Source organism: Pelodiscus sinensis, chromosome 20 (genome assembly GCF_052426305.1).
Source record: "Pelodiscus sinensis isolate ZL-2025 chromosome 20, ASM5242630v1, whole genome shotgun sequence".
Lineage (NCBI taxonomy): Eukaryota > Metazoa > Chordata > Testudines > Trionychidae > Pelodiscus > Pelodiscus sinensis.
Window position 1 is genome coordinate 24,583,450 of NC_143071.1, and position 27,326 is coordinate 24,610,775.

Consider the following 27,326-nt stretch of genomic DNA (forward strand, 5'->3'; position numbering starts at 1 on the left):
ATTGTCTGAAGCAAAGTTTTATTGACAAAAGCTGTCGCACAAGGGAATACACACAAAACAGACTCTGATTTTAGGTGGAGAGGTTGGTATTGCTCAGAACCTGTATGACTTTCCATATCTTTTCCACACCTATGCCTGAGCTGAAAGAGGGTGAAAAGCAATGTCATGTCTACACCATTAACCCTTCTTAAGCAGACTGAGAAACTACCAAACAGCTGGGTTCAGTTCTCAAAATAAATTCCACAGTTCAACCTCCATCCCAATTTGAATCTTATCATAGAATCATAGAATATTAGGACTGGAAGGGACCTCGAGAGGTCATCGAGTCCAGTCCCCTGCACTCATGGTAGGACCAAGTACTGTCTAGACCATCCTTGACAAACATTTATCTAACCTACTCTTAAATAGCTCCACAGATGGAGATTGCACAACCTCCCTGGGCAATTTATTCCAATGTTTAACCACCCTGACAGTTAGGAACGTTTTCCTAACGTCCAACCTAAACCTCCCTTGCTGTAGTTTAAGCGCATTGCTTCTTTTTCTATCCTCAGCGGCCAAGATGAACAAGTTTTCGCCCTCCTCCTTATGACACCCTTTTAGATACCTGAAAATTGCTATCCTGTCCCCCTTCAATCTTCTCTTTTCTAAACTAAACAAACCCAATTCTTCCAGCCTTCCTTCATAGGTCATGTTCTCTAGACCTTTCATCATTCTTGTTGCTCTTCTCTGGACCCTCTCCAATTTCTCCACATCTTTCTTGAAATGCGGTGCCTAGAATTGGACACAATACTCCAAATGAGGCCTAACCAGCACAGAGTAGAGCAGAAGAATGACTTTTCGTGTCTTGCTCACAACACACCTGTTAATGCATCCCCGAATCATGTTTGCTTTTTTTGCAACAGCATCATACTGCTGGCTCATATTCAACTTGTGGTCCACTATAACCCCTAGATTTGTACTCCTTTCTGCCGTACTCCTTCCTAGACAGTCGCTTCCCATTCCATGTGTGTGAAAGTGATTGTTCCTTCCTAAGTGGAGCACTTTGCATTTCTCTTTATTAAACTTCATCCTGTTTACCTCAGACCATTTCTCCAATTTGTCCATCATTTTGAATTATGACCCTATTTCTCCAGAGCAGCCGTAACCCCTCCCAGCTTGGTATCATCTGCAAACTTAATAAGCGTACTTTCTATGAAAATATCTAAATCGTTGTTGAAGATATTGAAGAGAGCGGGTCCCAAAACTAGACCCCTGCGGAACCCCACTTGTTATGCCTTTCCAGCAGGATTGAGAACCATTAATAACTACTCTCTGGGTAGTTATTAATCTTGAAAGAAGAGGTACAAGAGATGAAGTGTTATCAGCCATGCTGTCTAGTCCTTTTGCAGATTAGGTTCATCATGTGCAATGCACATGAAGTCAAATTCATGTGGAAGTTCCCAGTAAGATTGCAGAGAACACAGGTTACCATAATTAAATCAATATTTTGTCATGCTATTTGTTGCATATTTGCACTGGATACAGATTTAATGCTTCTCACTGGTTAGATAGGGTCAAGTCTTCACGTCATGAAAATCTTGCTTTGTTTCTCCTACAATTCCCAAGCTTTGTGAAATGAGACACACCCTAAATGCTACAACTGGGTTTTAATTCCCACCAAAGAAATAAGATTCAAATGGTTCCTTAGAAGAATCTTAGAAACTGTACTAACAGTACTTTTTTGTGTGTGACCTCAGAGGAAAGTTCAGCTTTCAGAGCCAGAAAAAGAGTTGAAGGAGTGTGCTGGAGCAAAGAAGCCACAGGAACAGTAAGTTAACTGTGGAAGAATCCAACTCCTTCTAATCAACCAGACAAAGCAGTAGTCTAGGCAACAGCAGGATATAGCAGAGAAGGTCATAAAGCAAGGTGGAAGATTCGGAAACCAAGAGTGATATGGCAGCTATTTACAAAGGATTAGTAAAATGCTTAATATACAAGGGAAAAAAACAAAGGACAACAAATGGAAAGAATAGCACTGTAGGATGCAGAGGCCTACATGGGAAATAAAATGTTAACAGCAACTCAGGGGCTGTTAAGGTTGTTAAAATGCGGATTAAGGATGTTAAAATGTGGTTAATTGACTAGTCGACGGAATTTCCATTTACTAGTCGATAGGCACTTCCGCATTCCTCCTTTGAAATTTTCCCAAGCTCCTGCTGGGAAGTCCCACTGACCCCAGGCTCCATGGCTTTGAAATGCACAAGGAGTCCCCCAGCCTCCAAAGCCATGGAGCCCAAGGTCAGCAGGAGACTTTGAGTCCCCCACTGACTCTGGGCTCCATGCTACTCTGCATGCTGCAGGGAGCCGGGGGTCAGCTGGGCAGTTCCCAGCTGGTCCCAGGCTAGATGGCTGCCCCTTTGAATTGCTACAGAGACAGCATTTTAAAGAGACAGCCCTGGAGCTCCCACCAGCATTTCCCTGGAACCCGGGATCAGCTGGGGAGTCCCCATCTGATCCTAGTTTCCGATGCCAGGGGGAGCCTAGCATCAGCTGGGAGTCCCCAGCTGATCCCAGGTTCTGGGGGAAAAGCCGTGGTGAGCCCAGGATCAGCTGGGGACTCCCCAGCTGATCCCGGGTTCCACGGCTGCCCCTTTGAATCACCGCAGAGGCAGCATTTTAAAGGCATATCTCCACACAGCTGATCCGTGGATCAGCTGTGCAGCAGCTGCCCCTTTGAAACGCCGCCTTGGGGTTTCATAGCGACAGTGCCGCACAGCTGTGCAGTGCTGCCACTCTGAAGTACCCCCCCCCCTTTGCTGCCTTTATTTTATAGAGGCAGCAAAGGGGGGGATATCAACTAGTCAATTAGTCAAAATGCTATCCGATAAGCAAATGCTTATCGGATAGTCGACTGGTCTTTTACATCCTTAATACTGATACTCTAGACCATATACCAGGAATGGGATGGGAGATACTACTTGAGAGAACGCAGTTATTTGCCCTGTCAAAAAATCCTATGCTTGGCAACACTTGTGCACTTGTTGCCGCTTTCTGTGATGAAGAGATACAGTTTTCCCTGGAAAACGGAGATCTGAACAGTTGACCTCATGGATTTTGTGTTAAATATGGAGTCAGAGAGAGGTAACTATGGTAGCAGGAAAACAGGCTGCATTCTGGTGCCTCTGCACAAACACTAACAGCAGTAGTAATCAATGGGATGAGTTTAATTCAGGTTGGAGAGAAGTTATGAGAACAGTAAATACAGAGCCATGAAAGAATGAATCACAAGCGAACATCTGTAACCGAACATGTGTTCCCATTTGTAAGGAAAGCACAGAAAAGGCTGTAATTGTACCGAGCTAAAAACTAAACAGAGGCAAGTGGCCATCATGCCAAATAGAATGACAATAAAATAAAAGAATGATGAGCACAGTCATTTTAGAATGTCTGTCTGTAGTGAGATTAATCACGGTTCTGAAATAGCACATATGTGGTTGAGGTTCATTGGTCTGTGTCGTGCAGAAGGTCACGCAATATGATTGCAATTGTCTCTGCCGGCCTTAAAAATTTATGAATATTTATCCATGAATCATTACTGAGCGGGAGATAGAGAATGCTTAGCACTGTAACTTGGTAACTTCAGCCATTCAAACATCAGCCATTCAGAAGTTTGCTGGGAATTTCCTAACTTAAGAGGGTGAAAAAGCCAAGAATAAAATATTGCGAGACTGAAAAATTGTGAACAGAAGGGTAAAGGATAATGGACATAAGGAGAGGCAAAACTAACAGGCCCGAGAACACCAATTCTTTGAACTTAGTACATTAAGTTCACAATGTCATTTATAACAAACACTCTCCCTGCCCCTCAAACCTCAATGACTCAAACTAAAAGGCATGGCAGGCAGTATCAGTATCAGGGAGGGAGAGGAATTATTTAAGCTCAATACCAATGTGGACACAAGAACAAATGAATATAAGCTGGCTATTAGGAAGTTTAGACTCGAAATGAGGTGAAGGTTTCTAATCATCAGAGGAGTGAAGTTCTGGAACAGCCTTCCAAGTGGGGGCAAAAGACCTATCTGGCTTCAAGATAAAGCTAGATGGTTTACGAAGGGGATGGTTTGATGAGGTAACATGATCTTGGCAATTAATTGACCTTTCACTATCAGTGGTAAATAGGCCAATGGTGGGAAGATAGGAGTTGCTATAGAGAACTTTTTTCTGGGTGTCTGGCTCGTGAGTCTTTCCCACATGCTCAAGGTTCGGCTGATCGCCATATTTGAGGTTGGGAAGGAATTTTCCTCCAGGGTAGATTGGCAGAGGCCCTGGAGGTTTTTCGCCTTCCTCTGTAGCATGGGGTACGGGTCACTAGCAGGAGGATTCTCTGCATCTTGGGGGCTTTGAACCATCGTTTCAAGGACTTCAATATCTAAGATATAGGTGAGAGGATTATTCTAGCAGTGGGTGGGTGAGATTCTGTGGCCTGCATTGTGCAGGGGGTCAGACTAGATGATCAAAATGGTCCCTTCTGACCTTAAAGTCTATGAGTCTATGAGGTATGCCTTGCTATGAAAGAACAACAAAGAGGTACAAAAGTTACAAGAGCTGAAATACAGTCTACATCTTAATATGAAGCAACTCAAACCAGCAGCTGCAAACAAACAGTGGAGAGATCAATTTAGCTGTAAGAAGGCCTAAAAAATTAAAAGGGGGGGGCAAAAGGATTTATATGGATGATTTAAAAACTACAACTATCCAAAGAAAGATATGAGCAATTGGTTGGATACACCTTATAAGCCTTAGGAAATTTTAAGAATCAGGCTAATTCAAATCCAGTCCAACATACATGTAGTTTTTTGGTAGGCAGGAAGAATAGCAAAATGAAATCAAATGTAAAGCAGTCTCTAAACCATCAGGAAAAAAGGGGATGATGAAAGACTCTAGAGATATTTGTCTGGACATCACCAACATCAGACACAACCTCTCAAAATCTGGCCTAAGAGCTGAGAGCTTTTTGGCTAATGGTGTGGGAAATGCAAGCACAAGCATTAAGTGAGATGGAGCAAAAAAACCAGGGCAACAATAGAAGGGAAAATGCATTAACGAAAGAAAGTGAGAAAAGAATGTGTGTCCAAAGGCCTCCCCTACAGTGACACTGAGGCCATGGGTACACTATGAGATGAAGTCGAATTTATTAAGGTCAGTTTCCTGCCACCTGATTTTGTAAAGTTGATGGTCCATGTCCCCACTGTGTGCAATAATTCAATGCAGTTTGAAATAATATGTCCCCAGTAGGGAGACTGCCAACAACTTGGAAAGTGATGCACTGTGGGTAGCTATCCCACAGTACCTGCACCACTTTGCATCCTGGGTTATGTGCTCAGTGCACACTGGGACCCAAACTGTGCGGTGGATGATTGAGTTCTTGTTGTCAGCATCCCATAATGCACTCCCCTTCTCCCTTGCTTGAGATCACTGGGAAACACTCTTTTCGCACCCTGGTTACCTACACAGATACGGTTGCTGTGACCATGGCCCTCTTCATGAATCCTATTGTGCATCAAAGCACTGTAATGTTATGTCCATCTTAGTGTGCCTACAGGTGCAGTACTTTGAGAGCAGATACATGTCACTCCACAAGGAAAAGGACAAGGAGGAATCGGTCTCAGGGTGCTATAGGAACACTGTTCAGGCAAGCCCTTGAGTTGAGCATACTGGAAACACAGTTGGCATTCAATCCTCTGAAAACAGTGGAACACCAGTTCTGGTGCCATGAGACAAGCAAAGACTGGTGGGAATGCATAGTGCTGCAGGCATGGGACGATCAGCAGTGGCTGCAAAGCTTCTGAATGCACAAAGCCACTTCCATGGAACTTTGCGAATGGCTTTGCCCTGCCACAAAGAAAACCCAAATGTGACTCACTCTGACAGAGAAGCGCGTGGCAATTAGAGATAAGGACTAGTCGACAATCCAAATCCAATGGAAATGCTTATCGGAGAGTCAGTTGACTAGTTGATTCCCCTTCCTTCCTTGCTGCCTCTATCAGATAGAGGCAGCAAAGGGGGGGGGGGGGGGAAAGAGAGGGTACTTCAAAGGGGCAACACTGCACAACTGAGCCTAGGATCAGCTGTATGGCGCTGCCCCTTTGAAATGGGGAGGCGGCATTCAATGGGGTAACACCGCAGAGCTGATCCCCGGCTCAGCAGTACCACGCTGCCATGCGTGGAGCCTGGGGTCAGCTGGGGACTCCCCATCTGATCCTGGGCTCCAAGGTGGCATTTCCGCGGATCCTGAGTTCCACGGAAATGCCGCACTGGAGCCCAGGATCAGCTGGGGAGTTCCCAGCTGCCCCCGGCTCCACGTGGTATTTCAAAGCGGCAGTGTTGCATGGGGTCCCCCGCTGGAAACTCCGTACTGTGCTGCAGCTCCATACTGTGCTGCGGCTTTGAAATGCACAAGAGCCCCCACTGAGGACTCCTGAACACTTCAGAGTTGGCAGGTCGCATGCAACCTGGAGTTAGCAGGACTTCCTGCTGGCCCCAGGCTGCACACAGAGTTCCGCATTCCTCCTTTGGAGGAATTTCAGAGGAATGCGGAAGTGCCCATCGACTAGTCAAGTAGTCAATGGAATTTCCATCAACTACTCGACTAATACATTAACTGTTATTTAACATCCTTAATGGCAACCGCCCTGTGAAAGTTTGCAATGCCAGGCAGCTTCCGGTCAGCTGGAAATCAATCTGGAGTGGGGAAAACTACAGTGGGGGCTGTAAGCCAAGTAGTCAAAGCGATCAATACCCTCCTGCAATAGAGGGTACTACTCTAGGAAATGTGGATGCCACAGTGGAGGGCTTTGCCGCTATGGGTTCCGTAAATATGGCAGTGAGACAATAGAAGAATGCACATTCCCAGTCTGGCACCTGACCACCTTGCCAAGGAGTACATAAACCACAAGGGGTACTTCCTGATGGTGCTACAGGCGCTGGTGGATCACAAGTGTCATTTCACCGACATCAACATGGGATGGTCAGGAAAGGGGCATGATGCACGCATCTTTAGAAACTCCTGCCTCTTCAGAAAGCTGCATGCTGGAATGTTTTTCCCAGACCAGAAAATTAGAAACAGAGAAGTGGAAATGCCAATAATGATATGTGGCAACCCAGCCTACCCCTTGCTCCGTGGCTCATGAACCTCACACGTGGGCAGCCTGGACCACAGTATGGAGCAGTTCAACTATAGGTTGAACAAGTACCGAATGGTGCTTGAATGTACTTTTGGGCATTTAAAGGGAATATTTAGGAGCATACTGACTAGACTGAACCTCAGCGAATGCAACATTCCCTTTGTGGTGGCAGCCTGCTGTGTGCTTCATAATATTTATGAGAGCCAGGGGGAAAGTTATCTGGCAGAGGGGGTGAGGGGGCTGAGACAGAGTGCCTAGCCAGATTTTGAGCAGCCAGTCACTAGGGCAATAAGGAGAGCACTGCGCAGGGCAGTGCAAATTAGAAACGCTTTGAAAGAAAGTTTACGAATGGCCAGTTTTCAGAGTCATGTACATTGCTCTCAATGAAGTGCCCCTGCATTCAGTGTGATTGCCTGTAATCCCCCAGCCCATTTCTGCAATACAAGCAATAAAGGGACTACTGTTCAGAAATAATGTGTTTTTATTTAGGGAAGACAGCAGGGACAGAAAAGAAGTCCATGGTGGGACCCAAAGAGGGGTGAGGGATCAGAACACAAGAAGAACAGCCTTTTGCCTACTGAGGCCTTGGAGGTTAAGCATCAGGCTACCCTTGAATACCCTCCTCTCCCCACCTCATGTCCTGGGGCCTCTGGGCATGGAGGCTATGGAACTGGGTGAGGAGGGAAAGCTGTTCTGAACAGGGCACGCTGCCAGGTGCTCCGTCACAGCCATCAGGGACAAAAAGACATTCTCCTGGTGCTTTGCTTGCAGTTCCTGCATGCTCTCCTCTCCTGCTAGTCTCTCCTGTAGCTTCGTTTGCATCTCCTCTAGGAATGTGTTCCTCCATTCCATTTGCTCCTTAAACATATCTTCCCTTGTCCATTTGCTGGAGCTGGGGGAGTATGCAGCAAGCTCCTTGGTGTTCCCATTGTGATGGAAAGTTTCAAGGGCACACATTACAGGGGATACATTGTGGAGCCTAAAACCTAATCTGTTAACATACAGCAAAGGTCTCTCTAAAGACAATGGAGATGTGTTCTGTGCAAGGCCATGTTATGCCTTAAAGCAGCTTCTGTCCAGCAGGTAAACAACAGAGTTCTCAAGGGAACATCTGGACTCACGCGGACTGGAGGCAGGCATGATAAAGGGCTTGCCAGGGCACAATCCTGCAGGCAGGAGGGGGGGGGGACAGTGGCTCACACTGCTTCTCTCCTTTCTATCTGCCACAGCAGCTTCCTGGGAGAGTGCTACTTTCCCATCCCATGGAAGCGTGCAGATGGGAGGGCAGGAGGGAGGGAAGGCAAAGCCATAGTAGCAGCAGCAAAGGCAGCAGTTAATAGCTTTCCCTCCTTCATCCAGGCTGCCATTGAGCGATACCAGTCTCTCCGGATCACACACAGTGATAGGGAGCTGATGCTGACTGAATGTGGCTGAAAACCTGGGCCTTATGCAGCACTGCTTTGTGCTGCGGTGACGCCAGACCACTTACTGCTGGCCTGCCGAGGGAAGGTGCTTACTGTGGAGGATGGAATAAGGCAGCCTCCCCAGAAACCATGTGAGAAGGATCAAAGAGTTCCTATGTGAGATATACTTGGAGAAATGCACTGGGGATTCCCGCTCCATCTCCTCAGTTAATACGCTGTTCTGGGCCCCCCCCATGCTATATTGGAACCGAGTACACCACACATCACACCCAATTACCTTAACTCCTACTTGCAGCAAGAAAAATACCGTTAACTCACCAGACGTGTCCAACTGTGAGATGTCCTGGGAGGAGGAGATTGTCTCCAAAGTGATAAAAAGTTCTTGGCTCTTGCCGCTCACTGGCTGGCCATTCTCCTTGTCCTGCTCCTTCCCCACCTCCACACTACTCTGTCCTTAGTGCTGCTGCCCTGAACGTGTTGGGTGGATTCCACAGTCTGGCTTAGGGAGCTGGCCGGGTCCCCCCCTTCCCCGGATCGCATGCTGCTGGTTGTAGAAGCCGCACATTCACAGTGATGCATAAGACCATCCATTTGCCTTCTTTGTTTTGTGATAGGACAGCCTCAGCTCCTTTGTTTTAATACAGAACTGCTGGGAGTCCCTGGAGTATCCTTTCTCCACCATGTACTTTGCTATCTTCACATAGATATCGGTGTTTCTTTTGCTGTTTTGGAGCTCCATGAGAATGGACTCCTCCCCCCACACCTTGATGAGGTCCAAGGTCCTGCACACTCCATGCTGGTGCTCTTTTATGCCCCTGAGACCTGGCACCCAGGAAACTTGAACTTTTGGCCACATGTGCTGCTGTGCTACCTGCTCTAAGATGAGTGAGCAACACCGGCCACAGGGAAATGAAATTCAAACTTTCCTGGGGCTTTTCCTATTCAGTGGGAGAGCAGGAGAGATGCAAGTTCTGGCCAGAGTGGTCACAGCAAGGCACTGCAGGATATCTCCCGGAGGCCAAAAACGTCTGCTTTCTCAACACTGGTTCCACCCTACCCAGTGTATGTCGAATTTTGCATTACTCTCCTTGTGAAAAGTAGGAGTAATGAAATTGACTTCACCAGCCCTTAAAGTTGATGGATCAGACTTGGTAGTGTAGACTCATTATTTAGAAAAACTGACCTTATGTGGCTACATTTGACCTAAACTCTTAGTGTAGACCAGGCGTGAAAGAGGATGGAGTAAACCAAAGCCTAAGCTATCATCATGAAGGCAAAAACCCCAAAATAACAGTCCACTGGGAAAAAAATAAGTCTCCTGTGAAAATAAATGAGATTGCATTTCAATAGAGCTCTCTGATTAAGGGACCAGTGCAAAGATGGTATGTCCTAGGATCAGGTCTGGAGTCAGTAGATCAGAAAACCCAAAGCAGGGGAGGAAGATGGGAGTGAGGACTCAGAAAAGAGCAGAGGTTAGGAGTAAAATCACTCTATGGCAGAACAATGAGGACACCAACCTGATATAATTCAGGGGTGGCCAACCAGTTAGACATGAAGAGCCAAAAGAGTTGTGGATAGTAGTGCAAAGAGCCACACATCCATCCCGCAGAGCCAGGCACCCCCAGTCCCCCCACTCAATGCCCTCTCTCCCCCCCAGATCCAGGCCCTCCCAGCTCCCCCCACTCTAACCCAATGCCCTCTCTCTCCCCCAGAACCAGGCACCCCCAGACCCCTCCCATTCTAACCCAATGCTTGGGTTTCACCGGAACGGCCACTGCCACAGGTTGGTCACCCCCGATTTGATTATTTGCAAACCATTCACTAAAGCTAACAGCACTTGGATAAAGGACATTTACATTTGCTTCTTTCAAGTGAAGCAATCGGTTACCATCTGCTGAAAAGCAAGAGCTGCCCCCCAACACTCACATATAATTTGATCTGAAGTAGCTCACAGCCAAAAAGTTGCCCTAATAGTGTCAATCAAGATTATATGATTCACATACTGCAATGATCCTTCATACTGAGAAGAGCCCCTCGTCCTCAGACAAATCAGTAATCCAATGAATTCTCCTTTCAGCCAGCTGAAAGGGAGTATTCGTATCTAATGCTATTCAAAACTCTGTGCCCAATTCAACGGTTACATCAACACAGAACACAGATCCAACATCACAAAAGTAGTGACAGTACTGAAAAAATGACTAGTTTTACATAGCTTCAGAGGGGTAGCCGAGTTAGTCTGTAACTGGTAGACTATTCATTCACTATGTTTTTCCCCCTTCCTTTCCCCTCCCCATCCCCTATTTATTTTGGAACTGGACTTTTAGTACTCCATTCATCTGAAGTAGGAGGTTGCACCCATGAAAGCTCGTAATACCAGCAACATGTTTTGTTAATCTTTAAAGTGCTGCTAGACTATTTGTCGTTCACTGACAATTAACTTGATGTTCTGTTCCCATCAGACAGCATAATAAAATGCTGTCTCAAAATACTGTGCTGTGAGTATGATTGTACAGGGCTTTGAATATGTAAGATGCTATATAATGCTAAGTGTTGTTACTATAGCGCAAGTGGGAATATTTATAGGGTGACCATATTTCCCCATGCCAAATATGGGCCACCAAATATGGGGGGCTGCTGGTGCTTGGGGCTCCAGCCCTCAGCATGGGGGGGAGGGCGGGGGCACTTAGGGCTCCAGCCCTGCGGGGGGGGGGGGGGGAAGAGAAGCCACCAGCACACTGGGGTGCTGAGGGCTCCAGCCCCAGAGTGGTTGAGGGGAGTAGCCACTGGTGCTGGAGCTTCAGCGGCTGAAGCTCCAAGTGCCAGTCTCTCCCCATCCACCCTGCCCCATCGCAGAAACAAAGTTCAGTGCCACAACATGTAGAGTGGGGACAGGAGAGGAGGTGCAGGTACTTGAGGCTCCAGCAGCTGAAGCCCTGAGTGCTGGCAGCTCTTCCCCGCCCCCTGCTGAAGGAGAAATACAGGACACTGTGCCCTTTTTTTTAAAAAAGAAGTCGGAACACAGGCAACAGCCCTTAAATACGGGACTGTCCCAGTAAAAATGGGACAGATGGTCACTCTAAATATTTATGTAAAATGCAACAAGTTTAGCGGGATGCCCATCACCTACTGTTCTAAGAATTATTTTCAGAGCACTGAGAGCCTTCCTTTTACCTTTTTTTTTTTTAAGGAATCTTGCAAAAAGTGACAAACGAGGAGCCTGGAAACATTTTTAGGTGTGGGAGCTATGTCCCCCACTTCCTGGTAGCAGGCTAGATTCCAGCTCTCTCCATCACCCCCAATACTTACTACCTGACTTCACAAAACAGTGCTGGGGCATCCATTGTAATGCAGTTAACTCCCTCTTGTGGGGAAATCTACAGAACAAGAGACAGCTACATGCAGGTCTCAGCAGGGCAGGGAGACACTATAAAATGTGTTTTGGTTCATGTTTGAGGTTCTCTCTGCAATCACAAGGTCTAGAAATGATTTTATATTGCAATGAAAGCTGAGAATCTGAAGCAAAATTGTGCAGAAATGGAATAAATTCTGTGGCAAGTTTCACAGCTGCTAAATAGTGGGATATTTAGGATCCTGAATAAGATGCTTCCTACGCTTTCTCACATGTTAAGCTGTGAAATAATTAAGAATGTTATATTTTAAATTAGCACCACTGTCTTCTAAGTTAGTACTTACTGAAACAGAACAGTGGAAGGTGGAGAGTTGCTCCAGCCCCCACCAGTTAACCTGAACCGGTAAGCCATTAAGGGTGAACTGTATTACACAGAACAGATATCCATCAGAAAGAAATCTATATCCAGCATGTACTCATAAAATGGCTTGCCTTTCCTTTGGTTCATCTAAAACAAGACAAAATGAAGCCACTTTATCCAGTAGTTAATCAAACTATTAATTTTAGAGCTGCAATTCTCTTTCTCCTCTGTAATGGACAAAGACAAATGCATAGATCTGAAACAGACATGATGACCATGGGAAGATCTTGCCAAATTAGGATGGCCAGAGGAATTATCCATCCTACTACCTCCCATAACTCCTTCCCAAAAAATGCATTTAAAACCTGAAAATCTTGCCTTGAGAATAGAAGAATGTAAAAGGTAACAGGACTCTGCTCACCCCTCCATCAGATCCTCCCAAGGACAGTCCCCTCTCTGCTATTCTGCAGGTGAAACAACAGTCTCAAATCAGAACTACAGCCTTTTTGTCCTTAACAATACAATTTACAAAATAAAATTGCTGAGTAAATATTCACTAACACAATATATGTATGTGCATTGGTAACAGAAAGGAGTTGTCATTTGCTTGAAATCCTTATCCTGCAATTACAAGTCACAAGCAAGAAAATAAAAACAGAGGGGTAGAATACCTGAAAAGATATTAACATCTTATATATAACGTTATCCTTAGTCCTCAGCTAGTGTCTTCTGCACTTATGACATGCTTTAAACACTTTCAGCATAAGCTCCACTTGCCTGTAAATCCAATGCTACTAAGGTAATTCTTTAAGGCTAAAAGAAAAATTACCTACGGATTCTTTCAGCTTCCTCCCTGGTGATTACTGTGTCTGTTATGCCTCTTCCACACTTTCTAGGAGTGCATCCTGGAGATAGATTAAAAAAACAAAGATTACATTACAAAGAAGCACACACTGAATCTCAATAACCTACCTCCCTATTTCCCCAATTTTTCTTCTGCTTGAAAGGGACTTTGACAAGTTAAAAAAAATTTTGAAACCAGATTTATTGACCCATATATTATGCCTACCTAAGAACATTACAACTAAAAGCAACTCGCACAATCCAAATCTACCTTTTATCTTTTGCACACCACTCTTTCTGGACAGTGAAAATAGACTGGCCACCTTTTTTGTCTCTGCACAGTTTCAGGAGTGGTTCCTAGTTCTGGTAGAGGAGCAAGATGATTGGGTTAAACACAGTATCCTTAAAATAAACTATGACGATTAATATGAAAACAATTCTGGAAACATGCTTTTTGCTCCTAGGATTCTGCAGAAAGAAGCTTGTTAAAAATAAAACTTATGCCCATTTGCTAATTTATCAAAATAAAAAGACTTAGTGCAGACTAGGATTAAGATTTAGTGCCAGAGAATTTAGCCTTTGTTTAGAACAGTATGTGTCAGGCTATGGCTATATGAGAAACACTGTACTTCATTCCTGTATGTATGAAATAGGAAGAGGGAAACATATAACCATTTCTCATGTCTTACCAAAGGCAGAATTAAAGAAGACAAAGATTCCAGTTTGCATAATAGTCCTTGTAATACAGAAAGATGAGCTGACCTGTCCCCACATGCAGTATTTCAGCCCACCGACAACCCAGGACAAGAAAATGAGATGTTTCATAGTCTGGCCATTCTATAGAAAGCCATTCATCTCAGGTCAACCAATCAAATCCAGCTTTGGCTTGAAACCATTTACTATCCAATGACAAATCCACTGTGCGTAGGTCATTTCCGTGCAGTTTCTAGTGGATGACCATACCAAATCACAACATGTCACCATAATTAGCACCCTAGAATTTTATTTTTGTGTTATTCTAGGCCTATGAAAATGGACCAGGACCCCACTGTAAAAAACACAAAACAAAGAAGACAGTCCCTGATCACTGCGCTAAGGAATTACAATCCAAGCAGTTCACAGTCTCAAAAGAAATGCAAGGGATTGGATTACCACGAAGAGCAAACTAGCACCATACAAGTGACCCCCCCCAGTCCACCTCTACTGGACAGTGATGACTGCCACACAGAGCTGTTAAAGTAGAAGAATCATAGATTAGGGTTGGAAGAGACCTCAGGAGGTCATCTAGTCCAACCTCCTGCTCAAAGCAGGACCAACCCCAACTAAATCATCCCAGTCAGGGCTTTGTCAAAACAGGACTTAAAAACCTCTAAGTATGGAGATTCCACCCTAGACAGCCCATTCCATTGCTTCACCATCTTATAGTGAAATAGTTTTTCCTAATATCCAACTCAGACCTCCTCCATGGCAACCTGAGATTTTGTTCTCTCAACTCTTTGTTCTGTCATCTGCCACCACTGAAAATAGCCTGGTTATCTTCTTTGGAAACCTGTCAGGTAGTTGAAGGCTGCTATCAAATTCCCCTCTCATTCTTCTTTTCTGAAGACTAAAAAAGCCCCTCCTAATAAGTCATGTGCTCCAGGTCCCTAATAATTTTGTTGCCCTCTGCTGGACTCTCTCCAGTTTGTCCTCACCCTTTCTGTAGTGGGGAAGAGGGGAGCACCAAAACAGGACACATTACTCCAGATGTGGCCTTGCCAGTGCTGAATAGAGAGAAGCAGTCGCTTCTCCTAATGCAGCTCACTATGCCCTCAGCCTTCTTAGCTACAAGGGCCCACTGTTGATTCATACCAGTTTCTCATTTACTATAATCCCAAGGTCCTTTTCTACAGAAAATGTGAAGTGAAGTGAAGAAGTTGTCATGCCCCTGCCCACTTTATGAAAATTGGCTTATGAATATGAATATACACAACTCAAAGATGTTTTAGGCTAAAGGCGTCATGCGACTTTTTAAAGTTATGATCTGCTGAATGTGTATATTCTATTTCTGTGCATGTATCACTGTTGTATGTAAAGTTAGAAATATGAAATGTGAATCAGTTTATAAACCTAAAGGTGCTAATGAGGACCATTGGGGATACTCTGGAAACATAACAGCTCCGTACTCAAACCAAAGGCCTGTAATTAGTCTTGTTTCTCTGTAAGCCTGGTTTGTGGTTGGCCCTGCCCAGACATGTGGCTAGGCCTATTTTGGATCTTGTACTTTTCCACTCAAGGTGAGAAAAAATTGAGCTGAACACAAAAAATTCCTGCCTTTGGCAAAAGGGAAACCAAACAATAGGGGCAGTGGCCAGACACCACTTTTCACTTTCAAAATGAAATTAGAAAGGAGGGGGGTTTCACAAGGTTTCAAGTGTTGTTAGGGATGCAGTATCCAGTTGATGCAAAGACATTCAGTGATAACAGCATAACAGCTTTAAAAGTGCAAGCTACATGACCTCTCTGACAAGGATCAAGAGAACATATCAAGATAAAACAAAATACAGGACTATGTAGCACTTTAAAGACTAACAAGATGGTTTATTAGGTGATGAGTTTTCGTGGGCCAGACCCACTTCCTCAGATCAAATAGTGGAAGAAAATAGTCACAGCCATATTTACCAAAGGATACAATTTAAAAAAATGAACACATATGAAAAGGACAAATCACATTTCAGAACAGAGGGGGAAGGCGGGGGAAAGGAAGGTAAATGCCTGTGAGTTAATGATATTAGAGGTGGGGAAGGGGAGATGTCTGTGAGTTAATGGTATTAGAGGTGATAATTGGGGAAGCTATCTTGGTAATGGGTAAGATAGTTTGGGTCTTTGTTCAGCCCCCTGCGGAGAGTGTCGAATTTTAGCATGAATGCCAGTTCAGAGGATTCCCTTTCAAGTGCAGATTTGAATGTAAACTCCAAGAAGCTCTGGGAGACAGACCCATAATCTCCTATAGACAACCACCTAACCTCAAGATGATTCTTACCAACAACCACAAGACATACCACACTAATACCAACCCTGGTACTTTCCCTTGCAACAAACCCCGTTGTCAGCTTTGTCCACATATTCACTCTGCTGACACCATTATTGGGCCTAACCAAGTGAGTTATAAGATCAAGAATACGTATTCCTGCGCATCCAGAAATATAATCTATGCTATCATGTGCCAAAAGTGTCCGTCTGCTATGTACATTGGACAAACGTCTCAGACACTTCGCCAAAGAATCAATGCCCACAAAACAGACATTAGACAGGATCACAAAGAAAAAACAGTTTCTTGCCATTTCAACCAGAAAGGACACTGTCTCAATGACCTAATCACATGCATCCTACTTCAGAAGACATTCAAATCTGCACTTGAAAGGGAATCCTCTGAACTGGCATTCATGCTAAAATTCGACACTCTCCGCAGGGGGCTGAACAAAGACCCGAACTACCTTACCCATTACAAAGATAGCTTCCCCAATTATCACCTCTAATACCATTAACTCACAGACATCTCCCCTTCCCCACCTCTAATATCATTAACTCACAGGCATTTACCTTCCTTTCCCCCGCATCCCCCTCTGTTCTGAAATGTGATTTGTCCTTTTCATATCTGTTCATTTTTTTTAATTGTATCCTTTGGTATATATGGTTGTGACTATTTTCTTCCACTATTTGATCTGAGGAAGTGGGTCTGGCCCACGAAAGCTCATCATCTAATAAACCATCTTGTTAGTCTTTAAAGTGCTACACAGTCCTGTATTTTGTTTCAGCTACACCAGACTAACACGGCTACATTTCTATCACTATTCTACATCAAGATAAGAGGAACATTCAGCATGAGGAGGATAGAATGTATCCAGTACCATACAACTGGCCAAAACTCCTACACCTTACTTTTTAAAAGCTACATCCCCCCAAGATACCATATACTGTGGAGACTATGGTTACTGTAGGAATTCTCCCAGGAGCAAGAAGTTAACTTGTCACAAAGTTCAAATCATACAGCCCACCTGAGACAAACATAGAACAAAACAGCTACAATGACATTCCTGTAACAATACTTGCAGCCTCACTGCTCAATCTTCTGATCCTACTGATCACACACTTTCCCTATGCCTTTCTGTATCCACTTCTATAACCTCTGGATGGTGTCACATTGAAGCTACCTCCTAGACCATCATTGACAAGAAGTACCACCAATACAACACAGAAAGCAATCCACAAGAAGATTTATCCATGATCACTACAATAAAGTTACAGAAAAGCACGCTTTGAGAGATTTGCATGCCTAATTTAAAATGAAAATTACAGTTCCTGATCATGATGTACCACATCTTACTCCCTAAATACACTACGCCTCTGACAAGCAATGCTTTGAACTTCCACACGACCAATGTTCACTACCATATAGTGGTAAGGAATAAACTCAAAGCTGCGTGACGCCAATTACAATATCGATTAAAGCAGGCTGGAAATACAATGAAACTGCTTTAAAATCCATTATAATGGCTCAAAATCCTGTCCTATTAGCCTTCTTAAAAGTCTCCTGTTGTTGTCACATTAGATGCAGGAATTACCACTGCAAATGTTGTCAACACCAAGGACTAGTCTGGATGCAGAAGCTACACAAACAGAAACTTAGGCCAGCCTTTGAATGTTAAACTTTAATTGAATCTTTATATTGATTTTTGGTGAACTTTGGAAAGTTGACTTAAAATATTTACTGTACTTGATTGAAAGTACTTAAATGAAAGAGCACCATCTACAGCCCCCAGGTACATGCTCTTCTGGACTCTTCTTCAAGCAACTTTTGTGGGCACTAAAGTTCAAAAGCAGTCATTATCTAGTTACCTGAAAAGGTTACTGCCTCAAACACAGCTGATTATATCTTTGTATTCCCCTCTCATTAAGGCCAGAAAGAGGCAGTGTAGTCCCCTATCTAGATAATTAGTTTGAAACAGTTTGAGAGGTTACAGCCATGGACAATTTAATTCATTGTGTCAAAGACAAATTCACTATTATGAGACACTTTTTTTGATCTCATGCAAGAGAACTCCTAACTGGCAAAGACCATAAGAAACGCTAGCTTTGAATTAGAGATATGAACTGGTAACAAGTTAACCAGTTGCCAGGTGATGCTTACTGGATACCAGGGAGTGGGGGGTGGCAGCAGCATCTGGGGGACCCACATACATAGGGGACAGCAGCGGCAGCCTGCTTAATCAGTTAACCGTTAACTGATTAACTGGGATTTGACATCCCTACTTTGAACAGATAGACGAAAACACCTGGTACAGTGGTTCTCAAACTGTGGTCTGCGGCTAGAGCTCAGCTCCCACCCTTTCAACCTCTCTCCTTCTCCCTGCAACAGGGAGCATGTGCTGGTGCTCCAACCTCACGCACCCTCTGCGAGGTTGGAGCGCCAGCACTGGCTTCCCTTGGCAATGGGGGAGCCCCAAGCCTTCCCACTGGATCTGCCTTGTGGGGAAGAAGCAGAGCCAGAAACGGCTCTGTGCACAGCCACTCCCCCTTCCCTGGCTGAGGAAACAGCAGCACACTGATGTGCTGCCTGGAGGCTTTCCCTGCTGCTCCTTTTGCCCGGAATTCAGCCAATGGGAGCAGCAGGAGGCCGTGCCTGAGACACAATGCTTATGAGTGGCTTGGGGCATGAAAGCAAGTGCCCCCACCACCCCTTCATTTCCAGATCCCCTGCATGCCTACCCTGCTCTGTACCACCCCCACCAAGACCCCATAGCCCCAGCTTGCTTCCTGCAGCCTCCCCCGAGTCAGACACCCTTCACCCAACCTGCTCCTGCACTATCCCTCCAGGGCAGACACCCTACTCCCAGCCTGCTCCTGCACCCAGATCCTGCACTCTCACCCCATCCCACTCACTGGCAGCCCTGACCCACAAACGGAACCCTCATTTTTGTCCTCACCCCAGAGCCTGGGAGAATGAACAAAATCCACTAAACCCGAAACCCCAGAATAAATCTGGCCCATCAGAAGCCCTGAACCTCAGTCCTCCCAGTCCAGTCTCCTCACCTCACTACTCTGAGGCTTCAGTGAGGGTTGGGGGGTTTTGGAGAAGTTTTTTTGCTTTTCCCTTGTGTGGTCCCCAATTGATTTTTCTGTGGGTCAGCGGCGCCAAGGCCAAAAAAGGTTCCCTACCTCTGCCATAAATAAAGAAAAATTGAAACCTTTTCTGTTGGACATAAATTAATATTTTACTTTATTTAAAATGAAGTTTGATTAAGCACTTTAACTTTATTATGTTAGTTTATCTGTTTAATAATTTAATATTTCCTCTCTCATTGGTTAAATTAAACCATTCTCCCTGCTACAGTACTAGCAAAATCGCTTGGGCGTAATTATGTAATTAATGGTGCATTTCCATTAGCAATTGGTGGTCCATGGAAAGATTTGCATTGAGCTAAGTGGGGGACAGGCCAAAAACTTTGAGAACCACTATTCTAGTAGCTTGATGGTCACTATCCATATATTTTAATGGTCACTGGACATGTGTATGAGCACTTTGCTTATCCAAAGGCAAGTAAGTGAATGCCTGATATAAATTAGGGATGTGAATGGTTAACCAGCAGCCAAGCCAGGCTGGAACAGCCCCCCATCCAACGCTGCTCCAGCCCAGCCACTGTTTAACCATTCACATCCTTAATTTGTATCAGGGAGAAGGTGCCCACTCCAGCCCCCTGCCTGCAGCACGCACAACAGGCCCAACCTGGCCAAAGCAACTCCTGTCCACAGCGGGGGGGCTCAGGCCTGTCGCACCATGCTGCAGGCAGGGGGCTGCTGTGGGCAGGAGGGGCCACTGCAGCCCCTGCCTGTCCCTGTTTAAGCAGTTAACCAGTTAAAAATAACATTCAACTGGTTAACTGATTAAACGGGATTTTATATCCCTGAGAAAAATGAACAGCAGTTAGATTTTGTTCCATCATGAAACAGAACAAGGATGGCACAAGTCAGTTTTAACGTTAATACAATAGTGATTGTTCTCCAGGTCTGGGCTTCTGGGTGGAGGCTGAATGTTTACAATTGCTGTTAGGCTATGATCAGAGTTCAGAATGCATAGAATCAAAAATGATCACTTTAATAAGTGAGGAACTTAATAGTTAATTAATATTAATAGTTCTGCTGCTATAGTTCAACATTCGCTTAAAGACCTTTTGGTTCTTGTGCAAGAAATTGTGACAGGACTCCACAGGATATTGCCAGGCTCAGAGCTGCATCTGGACTCAGCACCAGAGGGCAATAACCTTTATCTTCTTAATTCTTCCCTGAATCTGCACTTCAAAAATGATGACAATACACAGCTCTGTGCTCAGCTATATAAAGGGAACCGATTTTCCACACTGCTATTTGCTGGCTCTGGATTAGGAATGTAAAATTCAATTTAATTTGATAGCTGGTTAAACATTATGTTTAACCAATTAAACGGGTGGGTTGTGGCAGACAGGGGCTGCTATGGGTGGGCTGGATCACTTTGCAAATGGGAGCTGTTCCAGCCAGGCTGAAGCAGCCCCCTGCCCATTGCGGGCACCATGGGGCTGAAGTAGCCCCCATCAGTTAACAAGTTAACCATTCACATCCCTATTCTGGATTTACTTGTACTTCTATTTTGCTGAGTAGTTACCCTCTTAAAAATAAATTAGTTTAAAAAAAATCAAAACCTAGAAAATACCTCTGACAAGGTCTGTGTCCTTTTTTAACAGCAAGGGCTCAGAGCATTTTGGAAACAACAAGCTCAGTCTAGAGAAGGGTGAGAGAGAGATGGATGGAAATGTCCTTGCATCACTCAGACTGTTAAGGCAAACTGTGTGGATGAGCTGCAAAAGGGAACTCCTCCAGTTTTCCTGAGCGGGAAGAATGGTGTCTACCAGGACTGGCGGCCAGGAGTGTAAAGATAAAAGCCATTTCAATACTGTAAACCCTGCTGTTCAGGCATCAGACAGTGATGCAGGGAAGAACTAAAAGGCCAAAAGGAAGGGATGGTAGGCTGAAGCAGAATGAAATGGTTAAGATATAAAGTACAGTTTCAAGCAGACTACTCAAAGCTTTAGAACTGAATCTAATTTGGGAGCACCCGCAGCTCCCTGGCTAAATGCGATCATCCCTTTACTGAGTCACTAAGCTACATGCAAACTACTTTAGAGGTGACAGCAGTTTCCTGGCTCTGTCACAATATAGCATGAAATATATTTCTTTAATCATCTCAAGATCACCCCCCTGTGGAGACCAAGCAAAAGACAAGAGCTGGCCGACCACACAATTCAACATACATCCACAGTACAATTTGGATTATCTTGTTAACAGGACCAGTGTTTGGAAAAGCATTAAATACCACAAGTGAATTCTTGAAAATGTAGCTTACAGGAACCGATCTTTAAAAAATAATCACTTATGATATTTTATTTTTTATTTCTAAGTGAAGAGAGCATCTAATAACAGCTCAGAAATCAAGCAAAAGGCTTAACTTTACCCAGTTTTAGAATAGCTCTAACCTAGCCCCAAAGCTACTCTCCTTTCATGTGACTGGATCTGCATCTGCAAAGACATCATCTGGTCTGAATAATCTACTATGTATTTTAGAGTTTGTCTGTCTGTGTATCTGTTCAATGACTCCTCCTAAATTCTAAGATCACCAAATTCAATATACAGCTTCCTCCTATAACTTAAAGCAAGTCAAGGGTTTGGTTGGGTCAGTGTAGCCAGACAGAACACCCCCCCCCCCCCCCCCCCGACATCCTTGGGAGAGAGAATCCTTGAGAATGAAACTCTGTCTTCAAAGGCTCCAGGGCCTCCAGAGGTGCTGGAATAACAATAGCCCTGGATGCTAGACAGGAACCAGATAACAGCGGCAATTGGGCCAGCAGGCTACTGGGGCCACAGGTTGCCTTTGGCTGGTACCAGTAATTGATATGCCTACACACCGTCCCATCAGAAAGAATGTCTGGCCCTAATGATTTAGTTACCTCCATCTCACAGGTGCAAATTAAGCTTTGGACCCCCTGTGGGAATGGGCGTCACAAAGACGTTCCAACTTAATTGGTATTTTAATGACAAGAGAAACGTCCACGTGACCACAGGGGTATAAAGTGGGGCCCTGTGCCCCACTCTAATTGGAGATCCACCCATATACCTGCTGGTCAGGAGGTCTTGGACCCCCAAGACTTTAGGGATGCCTTCGTCTCATATCGACTGCTTCCCATTGGGATTGAGAGAAACGCTGGCTTCGCCGGAGTAAGGATTGCAGGGGTGAGAATATACCTACTAGGTGTCTGTTTGTGCGCATTCAATAAGAGGTCAGGGAACCAAAAGGGTTCCATGGTACCTTTAAGTGACTGTTATTGTATTGTCTTTGTAGTGACTGTGTTATCTGTAACACAGCAGTAACATTTAACAGCTAAGCTTGCCTTGTAACAATAAAATAGTAACTGTTTAAGATTTAACCTGACTCCTCCTGTTGCTGTAACAGAACCAAACACAATCAAAAAGAACCATAGCCGGTCCGGGGTAAACGCATTAAGAGCTGAGCGTTGAGTCGTGCCGCCTTCACGGGGCAGACTCTTGGGGCACCTGTCAGCCTCCCTGGCTGACCGCTTGTGACGGGGTGGAGCAACCCCGTCACTCGCTAACGCCGACTGGGGCAGCCGAGAGGGAGATAACAAGCGCGGCCGGCCCGCGTGAGGGAGGGACACGTCATCACGCGGCGCCTGGGCGCACCGGTGATGACGTCACGGGCGCGACGCCAGGGAACCCGGAAGAGAGGGGGAGCATAAAGGGGGTGGCAGCGACCGGGGAAAGGCGGTCGGAGCCAGGGGAATCAGGAGGTCAGGAGGGAGAGGAGGCAACCGAGAGGCCCGAGCAAGGGGGAAGCAGAGGAGGCAGGCAGCCCGTGGGAGTCAGCGGGTGACCGGCGCGGACAAGGGCTGGCGGAGTGGAGAACGACCCAGGGCGGGCAGTGGAACCCGGGAGCAGGTGTGTTTGAGGTACTAGCCCCCCTGCTACCACCGAGAGGCACACTCTCGGTGTTAGGGCCCTGGGTCGGGGCCCGGACCCCCCACTCCGCCCGGGAGATTCGGAACTGAGCAGTGTATTGAGCAGAATCGAGTTACAAGCAGGTGAGGTGGCGGATCTCACTGCCACCTCGTTACACCGCTGCGAAGGGACTTTGTCCTAGCAGTCAAAGACTCGGGTGTGATAGGGCTCACAGACCACTCACTACCCCGGCCACCGGCTAACAGTCAGGAAAATGGGATGTGCCTGGAATGCGGTTGCTTTTCATAAAACCATACAAAAAAAAAAGAACAGAATCACCAAGCAGGTGAAATAGGCTGGCTGGGTATGCCCCTTCCCCTATTCGGGACTGCCCCATTCCTAAGCCTCCCACTCCCAGGCACCCTTTACGGAGGACTGGAGGGACTGAAGTAGCCCCTCCCCCAATTCATACAGGAGCATTGCTGGCTGTTCCATTTGTCAGCAAGCGAAGGGAAAGAGCACACCCCTCACTATGGCTGGATAGCGCAGGGAGCAGATGAACCTGGCTCTGCCCCAGCCAGGGGACATGCACCCCTCCCCTTGCTGTGCCTGCTGGAGCTGCAACAACCCTGAAGAGGCACTTCGCACCTGGCACCAAGCTGCTTCAGTGAGAGGGGGTTGGAGTTGTCCTCTCTTCCCTGGGGCAGATTAAACTACCAGGCTTAAAAGATCCCCAGAAGGTGGGGGAAAGATTGCTGGCCAGCCAAAAATAATCACATGAATAAAAGTAATCTGAGTCTAGCTCCAGCTCACTCACAGTTATTGGGCTTGAAGCACAAATGACTCCATGAAATTTTCTACCCTACATTATGAAAGAAGACAAAGTAAATGATCATAATGATTCCTTTTGGTGATGAGATCTATCAATTAGGAAATATTTTCACACATCTAAAGCTAAAAGGCTTCTGAATAGAACAAGCTCCTGCAACAGGGGTTTTCTTTGGGCCCATCAGGATGTGGAATAAATACCAAGAAAGCAGAACCTGCAAGTGTCATGGGCTACATCAACTAGGGATGTAAGAGTGTAACCGTGTAAATGGGTACCAAAACACCTATACAGCTACACCTGACTCCAGGTGGCTCCCCAGGAGCTGGACCGGCCACCCCACATTGCTGCCTCTACATCAGCAGAGGGTGGCAGGCAGGAGCCAGTGTGCACATAGTGTCAGATTAAAACCCGGCTCCCTGTGAGTACCGGCTCCCTGGGAGCCTCTTGCCAACCCACGCTGCTGCCTCTGTATCAGAGGCAGCAACTAGTTTTCGGGGAGCAGAGCAGCCTGCCACCCTGTGTGAATTTTTCAGCAGTTACACGGTTAATCAATTACACACATTTTAACATCCCTAACACCAGGCATGGCCCAATTCCACTGCAGCAAATGTTGTGGGAACTACATGGTCCCTAAGTGTCAATTATTTTCACCTGTCTCTAGAAGATCCATCATCAGGAACCCATAATAATCATAAGTGGATGGGGAAATGCATAGCTAGTTGAGAGAAAGCAGTTTCTCCAAAGGTGACCTTATTATCTGGAAGGGGATATGCAACCAAAGACAGAACCCATGTGCTTACTGAATGTGGGGATGACCATATCAAAGCTGCTGTTTTCATTATCAGTGACAACCTTGCAAGGGAAACTGGCCCTTAACTACAGTACTTAAAGTACATGATTTGGGAAACAACCAATATTAGAAGTTGGCACTTATGTGATTACTGTGTGCTCACAGTGCAGATGGTATCCAGAATTAGTTCCACTACATATCCTGAATTTGTTACTGGTAACAAACTCCCACTAGAAGAATCAACAGAGAATGAAAAGGAAATGAGAAAGTGATTTAGCAAGGCATTTAATTTCACACTGCCCTAATGAAGCAGTTTGGGGTGGGGAATACACATGGAAAAACAGCAAAGTGCTTTTGGAACCAGCAGCTCCTGGAGCGATACAAGACACCAGAGCATTTGGGAAGTCCAGGAACATGTGAGTTATGATGAACTATATGCTAGAGAGAAGAGGTTGGTATTATGGACTCCAGTAGACATGAGGAAAGCCTGCTGTGGCCCTACTCCACAACACTTATGTACAAATACCTTCAAATCTTTTATGGCTGTCATAATCCTCAGAGCAAGGCACCTCGATGAATCTGTCCCGCAGACTTTCACTGTAATGAGCCAGAACCTCAGTGACCCCATCTTCGCAGACCAAGTAGCTCCAGCTTAAAAGGCTAACAAGGACAGCAGAGGAGACTAGGAATGCGACTTTCAGCGACTTCTTCTGTGATTCTTGGTGGGCTCTGTTTCTCCTCACACTAAGAACAGAACACAGATATATTCCTGCATAAACAAGTAACAATCCTACACACCATGCTGCTCTGCTGTGATTAGGAATCACCTTGGGAACTAGCCCATTTGGCTGGATGAACATTCCTAGCTCTGTATCAATGAAAAAGGCTGCAAATTCTTAACTTAATTAAAAGCGGTGAGGAGTCCTGTGGCACCTTATAGACTAACCGAAGTGTTGAAGCATAAGCTTTCGTGGGCAAAGACCCACTTCATCAGATGCATGCATCTGACAAAGTGGGTCTTTGCCCACGAAAGCTTATGCTCCAACACTTCGGTTAGTCTATAAGGTGCCACAGACTCCTCACCGCTTTTGCAGATTCAGACTAACACGGCTACCCCTGTGATAATTAACTTAATTAAGTACATGTTACTTAAGTCTGGACTCACACCAGACTTGAAAGGATTATTAATTTTTCTTTATTATTTTAAATCTATTCCTGATTTTTTAAAATGAAATGAAATGAAACAGGTGCATTATTTGCTCTCATTCCTTTGCAAAACTGCTCAGCATGCACAAAGCTTTTTCATCACAGCCACCAGGAGGCCCTGTTGAAACAAAGAACCAAACTAGAAAATCTCAGCTGTAAGATACTTTATGGTTCTGATTGTTTTTATAATCCTCTCCGCACTCCAATAGTTTGGATTCCAAAGCATTTTACAAGGTATTCACAGAAATATTTTGCTCCCATCAGAATTACAAGGAAGCACTAAAAGTGGCAATAAATGTACCTTATTTTTAGCAGCCAAAACTTAGCTTTTCAATAAGGACCTTGCCATGAGGAAAAGATACACACACAAAAATCCACAGAAGGAAATGAGTCTACTTAATGCGGTTTTTCCCAAACATATATACTTAAGATTCAGGAATGGAAAAATAGAGCAGCTTCTTCTCTGGGCATCTGGACCCCACATTTTACCAAGACATTGAGTTGCTATTTCTAACCAAGCAGGAACCTCAGAGTGACATTTAAAATAGGGAGCATCGATATACCCTCTCCCAACTGGACCCTCTTCTTCCCCTATCAAGCATGCCCCCTACAGCAGCCTGAATCTCCTGGCCCATAAACTCATGCCCTCCCTCTTACCCCGCTACAAGTTTCATTGAGTGCATTGCAACACGCATTACTGAATAGGGTCACAGTATCACTCAGGTCTGGACCAACACCCCTCAACCATGACATAAGTCTTTGCAGGATTGGGGAAATTCTTTGCATTTATTGATTTGCATTATTAACTATGAAACAGTGTTTTGAATGAAATAGTAAATATGCAATACCATTATCTATGAAAAAACCCACTGAAAGCCAATCCTAATAAAAACAGGTACAAATATTGAGCAGATGCCCAGTACCTGTTATTTGAGGAACAGTACCTTTCTTGCAAAACTTATTACAGATAAGAAACATTTGGTAAAGGAAGCATCCAAACCCTTCACTAACAGGGCTCGAGAAATCACTGAATCTACTCGCTCATGGTGAGTAGATTTCAGCCGGTTGCCCCATTTACCGGTGGCATGTGCATGCGCAATGAGGGTCTTGTGAGTAGGTTTCACCACCGTTTGTCAAGCCCTGTCCATGAAGGTAAAGTTTCATATAATCCAGTGTTTCTCAACCAGTGGCACAAGTACCCTCAGGGGTACCTGAGAGAAGTCTGGGGGGGGGGGGTACATCAACACAACTGAAATTTGCAGAAAACAGAATTTTTGTTTTAAGTTTTACAGCGCTTTGTTATTTTTGTACTTTTTACACCTAAAAGTTTAATTGCCC

At 45.1% G+C, this 27,326-nt stretch overlaps 1 protein-coding gene across 5 annotated transcripts in view; it reads right to left on the reverse strand.

Moving 5' to 3' along the window:
• OGFOD3 (2-oxoglutarate and iron dependent oxygenase domain containing 3) overlaps window positions 1-27,326 on the reverse strand; it is an 83,143-nt gene that overhangs the window by 55,018 nt on the left and 799 nt on the right. For 3 of the 5 annotated variants that reach the window (XM_006132382.5, XM_075903545.2, XM_075903543.2), the window contains exons 2-4: window positions 25,309-25,526; window positions 13,127-13,202; window positions 12,719-12,761 (exon numbers count right to left, since the gene is read on the reverse strand). In XM_006132382.5, coding sequence (XP_006132444.2) covers window positions 12,719-12,761; window positions 13,127-13,202; window positions 25,309-25,526 — 337 coding nt within the window. The remainder of the gene's footprint in view (window positions 1-12,718; window positions 12,762-13,126; window positions 13,203-25,308; window positions 25,527-27,326) is intronic. The other 2 variants (XM_075903546.2, XM_075903544.2) reach the window with 1 other exon arrangement.